General features: G+C 30.6%; 1 protein-coding gene across 1 annotated transcript in view; it reads left to right on the plus strand.

Annotated features, from left to right (window-relative positions):
• Window positions 1-1,317: 1,317 nt before the first annotated feature.
• LOC111627024 overlaps window positions 1,318-7,883 on the plus strand; it is a 40,970-nt gene continuing 34,404 nt past the window's right edge. The window contains exon 1 of the mRNA XM_023370563.1: window positions 1,318-1,618. Coding sequence (XP_023226331.1) covers window positions 1,318-1,618 — 301 coding nt within the window. The remainder of the gene's footprint in view (window positions 1,619-7,883) is intronic.

The raw sequence follows: 7,883 nt of genomic DNA on the forward strand, positions 1-7,883 counted from the left end.
AACGAAAATGAAAATTTGCTTGATAATTCAACTACGCTTGTTGGAGAACAATAAAAACACTACACTCAACAAGCCACCAATAAAACTCAACTGCCTAACCTATAACCAAAGTCTCCTTTTAATTTGTTTTTAAAAAAAAGCGCTTGACAAACTTGCCCCGCATGCCGAAGTTGCCCCGGTCTCGCCTACTCTTATTTGATGAAATAAATATAAATAAATTTTATTACAAGTTATATAAAATATTTTCTATAGGAAAAAATAATTTTCAATACTAATAAACAGTTTATTCAATTTTAAACGCTTAGATTTTACTTCGATTGCATCATCCTCAAATTTTTTGCACTTGTAGTTAAGATAGAAAGCCGAAACTTTCAGAAGAAAATACGTTCGATAACGATGTATTCTTATGATGTTATAGCACATAATTTCCCCTTTATCATCATCTTATAGAAACTCTATAAACATAATCAGTTTTAAAATTTAATCATCTTCAGGTTTATGTCGATGTAATGTAATGACTTCGACAGCGGAAATTTGATAACCTCTACGATTCCTCACAAAAAAATTCTATAAACACAAAAAATATATTTTTCTTCAATTTAATTAAAATAATTGTGATGTTACTGGATTCAAACCAAACAGAAAAGAATAATTATAAATATTTTCGTTATTTATTCTAATAACATAAATAACGACGTTTTAGTTGCCATTTTTAGACTAAATCGAAATAATTAAAACACGAAATATTTGTAATAACTTAGAGGTAATTTAAAAAAAAGCCCACTATTTGCCCTTGAATAACTTGTTTTCTTTACACATCAAAACCATTTCACTTGTTTAAATAAATGTTTATCGTTTAATTGTTAGCAGCTGATTCTTCTGAATATATTTCTACAATTCCCATCTTAATGTCTTAATGAGAATTTTCTTTAACGAAGATTTTCAAATTAGACGTTAAGGGACTCCATTAAAAATTTTATCTTTTCCTTAAAGATGTCAATTGGTTTGTTTTATTACCATTTTTTTGTGTTTATATGTTTGTTAACCTTTTTCTTTTTTTGTTGATTTTCAAGTTTCGTAGAAACAAAACTGATCGAAAACAGAGATAAGCCAAAATTATCAAATTGATAAATAAGAGTTTTTATTACATTTACCGGTTACATTTGTTGACCTCGTGCTAATTTTCGATAAGAGTTTTCTGTTTGGAGAAATTAATTAGAATGAGCAAAAACTTGAATCAAGTTAATATTAATTAACATATACATATATATTACTGAACAACTCAGTATTCTCAGAAATATTTCTTCAGTTAAAATCATGAGGAATCGAATAATTGTTGTCTGTGTTTTCGTCTTGGTAATTCCTTTTGCTGATTTCACGATTGTTGAAAATTCCTCCAAGTCGAACATAGGCGCAGATTCTGATGACGTAGAAAAAGCTGGTCGTATTTTAAACGATTTTCACGATATATTTAAATATGTCACTAGTAATGTCGCTCGATTGATGCTTCCCGTCATGTTGAAAATTACTGAAGATGTAAACGTCTCTCGCTCGTGTATCGAAGGTGGGATGCGTTTATTAGAAGATTTAAAGCAAAATAAAGGGTGGACTCTACAATGTAAGTGAATTAAAATTTGTTATATTTAAATAATTATCAAGTAAATGTACGTGATTACATATATATCCTCTTAATTGGTCTAGTCGATTTTTAATGACGTTTAGCAATGCCTTAAAATATTAAACTCGATACACATTCATATTTTCTTTATATCTGTGAGAAACAATATAAAAAATATACAATAGATATAAGTCGTTAGGTAGATATTCGAGATATTCGTGTATATATATATATATATATATATATATATGGGAGACCGGGGCAACTTCGGCATGCGGGGCAAGTTTGNATTTACTAATGTTAATAGATTGTCCGTCATTTGTTTTCTAAGTAATTCGTTTTAGAACCAGGTGTCCGCGGAAATTTCCAAAATTTACAACTTTTCGGTCACTCTCGTTGAACTGGAAAAATTTCTCTCTCTATTACATCTAATATTACAAAGAAATCAGTCCCCACTATACAAGGCTAGGGATTGGTTCGGTTAAGCTTTTAAGTAATATTCCGACTCTTTCAGCAGGGTTTGATTTATATCCCTAATTCCCGAATCTCTTAATTATTTAACTATTTCTTAATTAGAAATAAGTTGAAACCGGTGACTTTGTACTTGAATATTTGTAGTCTTGGGAAAGAAGTGAAAAGAATAATTTTTATGACAACGCATACATAAATCGTTAACTTAAAGATAATAAATTCTAGAACTTTTTCTGTTCCTTATGCGTCACTCTCATTCATTAAGTTTAGTTGTAAATGATGCTACCAAAGAAACAGTTAATTTTTTTTATCATTATACAAGAATTGTACAAGTTTTTTTCTTCATTCCTTTATAGATGGGACATATATATCGTAATATCACTAGTTTAACAATGAGATCTGTAAGTAATACAAGATGGGAAAGCAGATAAATATATCAAATATTTTTATGAATATTTTTAAAACTCCTGTCAACTACACAAAAATATAAAAACATACAATCATGCAATATGTGTTTATATTTTAGAAAATACAAAGAAAGCGGCGCTTCCATCGCTTCTAAGGACGGCACGCCACTGCTGTACATTACGTCACACTTTTCCTGTTGGCAACAGAGTCATTCCCTCATCTAACTCTTTGCAGGGATAGTTTTCCAATTGAAATAACGTGACTTCCAGTTTGCATCAAAAGTTGCATCAAGTAAAAACTATTTCTTGCTAAAAGCTACAGAATTAAGTAAAAATAAGCAAAAATTCTTAATAGATAAGTAGAATTTGTTTCTTTTCGTTTATAACGTTAATTTAAATTTTTAATTATTAAATTAGCGTATTAATATTTAAAACGCTATGTTCTTAAGTCAAAAAATGTCATAAAATAATTAGTAAACATTGCTCGAAGACTTCTCTGTTATTTTCGTTAAATATAAATTTGAATGTATAATTACAATATTTATTTTCTTTTTATATCTGATAAGAAAAACATATAATAAAAAAATAAGTGTCGTCGGTTGTCCGACTGTCGTCCCTTAATCTCAACAACGGAATTAGGAATATGAAATCGAAGGTCACACCTGGAAAGAATTGGGGCACGAAACTTCCAATAACTATAAAAGACCGTCTGATGCAAACCGAAAGTAACGTAATTTCAATTCAAAACTTTCTTATGAAAAGTGTAAGATGTGTGAGGTCCCAAAAACGTGTTGAAATTAAACATTTATTATTAGTAATTTGGTAAAACGAAAGTAGAAAAATCGTCCATTGTTAAAAACTGATGAAATATCGGATTAGTTGTGCTAGTCATATGAAACCGCGACGAGAGAGAGAGAGAATAAAAAAACGCTATTGATGTAAACAGAACGCAAAAATTATAAATGATTAATAATTGTAAACGAATCACCTCCAGTAAAGATGGACCTTTGACAAGTCGCTCAAATGCAAATAATTAGAACATAAAAATTTTGAAAAGGGGGTAAGGTTAATGACGAAAAAGGACATCACAGACTAGAGAACAGTGGTGGAAAATTTGAGCGCAAGTTTCAAAGTTCCATCGACATTTTGCATCCAGAGTAACGGATGGTGTCAAATAAATTTTTCAAAGCGGATCTTTCTGGTGACTCGAACAGGAATCGTCTTTCGCTTAGAGACAGACGAAAGACCAATCGGGGAGCGAGAAAAAACGGACGTGTAGCCAATTAGAGAAAAAGAAAACAAAGAACGGAGATTGATATAATTCCCGATCTTCAAGGACAGACTGATATCCGAAAACTGTGCACCTGCACACGGTTAGTCAACGCGCAAAAGCAGTTTTCGTCTGTTGTGCCCAACTTGTAACCTGTGACTACGGACTATGACCGGCTGGACCGACTGGTCCGACCCGACCGATATTATAATCGGACCTACTAGTAGTAAAAGCATTCACACTAAGTACGATTATATGTCGGTGGCCGACTCATAAGGACCAATCAGAACGCGTGTTATAGATCAATACACTAGCCAATCGTGGTAAGTTTTTTTTTTAAATTAAACAGAAAACATGGCGGTCATGGAAAGCGATCGTGCATTTACAGTAGATATATCGCGTCATTATTAGATTATTAGATTAGTCAATCGCGTACCTTCAACGTTTAGTTTCTTGCCAATCTCCGTCCAAGAATTATTTTTTTTTTATGTTGTCTTTATAATCGGCTCGCCGAATATCATAAAGCCACGGATATGTTCTGACTTTGTTTATTAAAGCTTCAGAGAAATTTATACTTTCCGCCATTTTCTAACTTCGACGTAGATTGGATAAATCTAAACTCTGATCGGTTATAGCTTCGAAGCTCTTATTGGCTGTAGCTCACCGACTACTCCGACCCGACTACAAATATTTAACTTTTCAAATCTGTCCGACTGGAACGACTAATCGGTCGGCAGACTGCTGTTGCCATGGCAACACGACTTGGAGTCGGGCCAGTCGGTCATAGCGTGAAATAGCCCTTAGACCGCCGACACCGACTGACGAATCTCCACATCTGCCGTTGCCCCGGGGCCTTCCTTCGAGCAGCATTATAAACACCTTCGACAATTCGAACCTCCAATTGTATAAAGAACATTTTTTTCCCTTAGTGTACGTTTACTTTTATGTTTAAAATAAACGGGTTTATGTGAGATTCTTGTCATCCGTGTCTCCTCCGCCACACCCACATGCGAACGACCCTAGATCATCCTGACGCGGGATTAACAATTCCCTCTGGTAGTCGGCGAACTTACAAATGTATGACGCTATTATCAAAAAAAAATATATGATGTACAGTGGAAAGGTAAAGAAAATATATGTTAAATCACTACTTTTCCTTTCGTACTCTTTGTTAAAAAAATGTCAACAGAAAAAGCAAAGTTTTTACATATATTTTTTGACGTACAGTAGCAGTTACGTGATTAGCTTTTATGCACCGTTCGAACTGTGCAAAAGTTATCATATCCTTTACCAAAGATTCACGTTTGTTTCAAAACATTATTTTACAAAAAACTGTTACTTTTTTACCTTTGCTAACATACTACTTATGTACTTCTATAGCAACAGTGTCAAAGTTTTTGTATCAATTTTAACCGCAGTTATTTTTCTAGGAGACATCTTGACCTATTCTTTTTTAAAATAAGCAACATTAAATGCACGTTGATGACAACAAAATAAACTTTAATTATAATCACTCCGCCTACATCTTTGTTATGATCTTAGTGTGTAAAGATCTCTGATCGTAAGCTGTAAGAACCTCGAAATTTGTAATTTCTAATCGTAAAGTCGCTGTTATAGCGATTTTACGATTACAATTACGAGAATAGATAACGTTACAAGGCCTTAATTTTTGTTCTACTCTGAATTATTAAAGGACATTTTCTATTTAATAAATCTAATACAAACAACGTTAAATTACTAAAATAAATAATAAATAAAAAACTTGAAAAAAAACAAGGAAAATTTCTAAAATTTTAGATTTCGTTATTCCTTGTAAGAAAAAACAATGTGATTTGTGAACTTTTTGTGTAGAAAAACAATTGCAAATTGTAATAAAGAGTGATTTATTTTTACTTTGTTTCTTCTTTAAAACAAACAGAAATTATAATCACGAAAATTTAAAAATACTTTTATAATTGTTCTATTATTGTTTAAACAAATTTAATTACGTGACAGAAAAGAGAATAAATAGAAATAATTACCCTTGTCGTAATCTAAAACCCCTTCGGCTCATTCCTAACATTAAAACCTGATTTTACATATGTTAATACAAAAAGTACTTGCGTCACACTTAAAGTTATAAAAATTTATTTGAACAATTTCTAAATATTAAGTACATAATAACCGGTCGTTTATTTATAGTTAATAAATTAAATACATTTTAAAAAAGTTAAGTCGCAATACTAAGATATAATAATTCATAAATATAAGGGTAACCCATTATAGTATCTGTGCACTTCTGTCTTCGAAAATTGACTCATACGTGTCATCATTGTACAGCTCGCAGTATTTTATGAATATAAAAACGGACTATTAATTAAAACTGAGTTGTATTTTGAAAATAATAATTTGACACACACAAAATAAATGCATTCTTTAAATTTACAATAAATAGATAATAATAAGTAAATTGTGTAAGAGTTATTCATTAATAGTCGTAATTGTCATGCATGAGCCAAACCACTTTGCTAGTTGCAGTTTTTAAAGTCCTTTTATAAATATTACTTAAATTCTCTACTATTTACATTTGTAAGTAGCAGAATTTGAAGGAGATAAATTATAATTATTCGAATTCACTTTACATTTGTTCACAAAATCTTAAAAGAAGAAGAACTTTTAACTATTATAAACCAAGAAAATTAATTTCAACAGAAGCTTCAAAAACAAGAAGTTATTTGAAGGTAATCTTATTTGTTTTATTCCTCCATAACATTCGTTATTTATCGTCTTAAGTTAATTTTCTATTTATTTTTATATTTACTTGTAACTTAACTATACAGTATGAAACTACAGTTCTGTGAATGGATAGATCGAATGAAATATTTGAATGTATCCAAAAAGTTCTAAGAAATTAATTTATTTACCACGTATCAAGTGTAAATAAGGAAGAGTTGTTGAATTTCGCAACATTTTTCTTATGTAATCGAATGACATTTCCGAACATTAATTTAAATATGTCAAAGTCAATTCCTCTTCGTGAAGGTCACATAGCATAATTAAATTCGGCATGCAAAGTTTCCTTAATAATTAATTAATATGCAGAATCGATACTATATGAAAAAATCCACCTGTTTGAAATGACGTATTCGCTTACTTCATACAGCAAGAGATACTTTTTAATCACAATACACTTTATAATTAATCGATAGAAGTAAAGACAAATACATTTAGTATACGTAGATACAAAGCATGTTTTAGAAACTTGATTCAAATAATGATTTTAAATATAATTATTGAAATTTCATAAATCACGTTTTGCTTCTCTCTAGGAAATATCCAACGGGCGTATTCCAGTTACTGTTGAATAAATGAGTACAGTTATAATATTTAATACGAGACATTGTGCTTGCATAGTAAATTAATACAAAATGATGATTAATATACATACTTTATACATCTATAATAATTGTAAGATATTTTTATATTGTAATACTCAGTACAGTAAAATGTCGGATTATTCAATTTTGCATGCATGTACTGTACATATTGTACAGTAAAAAATGAATTTGTTTTACAGGTAATTTATCATAGCGTAGGTTAGTTTATTGATTCCACTTTGCTTTGTACATCAACAAGGATTAACACGCAAATTAATTGTAGGATTGTCGAGTGATGGACTATGCAAAATTTACTGTATTTATATATTATTCGCTAATCTTTTAACGTACAAAGTCAACTTCTGTTGATTCAAATACAGCTAAAGTATCAAAACGAAAAAACAAATTAACAACTAATATAAGGTAAATACGCCGTTGTCTTAAACTGGAAGCTAATAGTAATTGTATTTAGGGGAGACCGGGGCAAGATCGGCATGTTAAGCTTTACTTAAATTTTGTGTAATAAATACTGCTGTAAACTGAAAAAAAAGCTATGCATATTGTCTATTGGAATGTTACCTTACTATAGAACTGGTTAAAATCAGTTTGGAAATAAAAATAATTAAAATAATTACAACTTTACAAGAAGAGAGAAATTGACGAAGTTGCCCCGGGTATAGGGGCAAGATCGGCAACTTCTCTCTTTTTGTAAAGTTGTAATTATTTTAATTATTTTTATTAAAGTTGCCCCTGGTATAGGG

This window comes from Centruroides sculpturatus, unplaced genomic scaffold, assembly GCF_000671375.1.
Source record: "Centruroides sculpturatus isolate CEXI.00-Female unplaced genomic scaffold, Cexi_2.0 scaffold386, whole genome shotgun sequence".
NCBI classification, from domain to species: Eukaryota; Metazoa; Arthropoda; class Arachnida; order Scorpiones; family Buthidae; genus Centruroides; species Centruroides sculpturatus.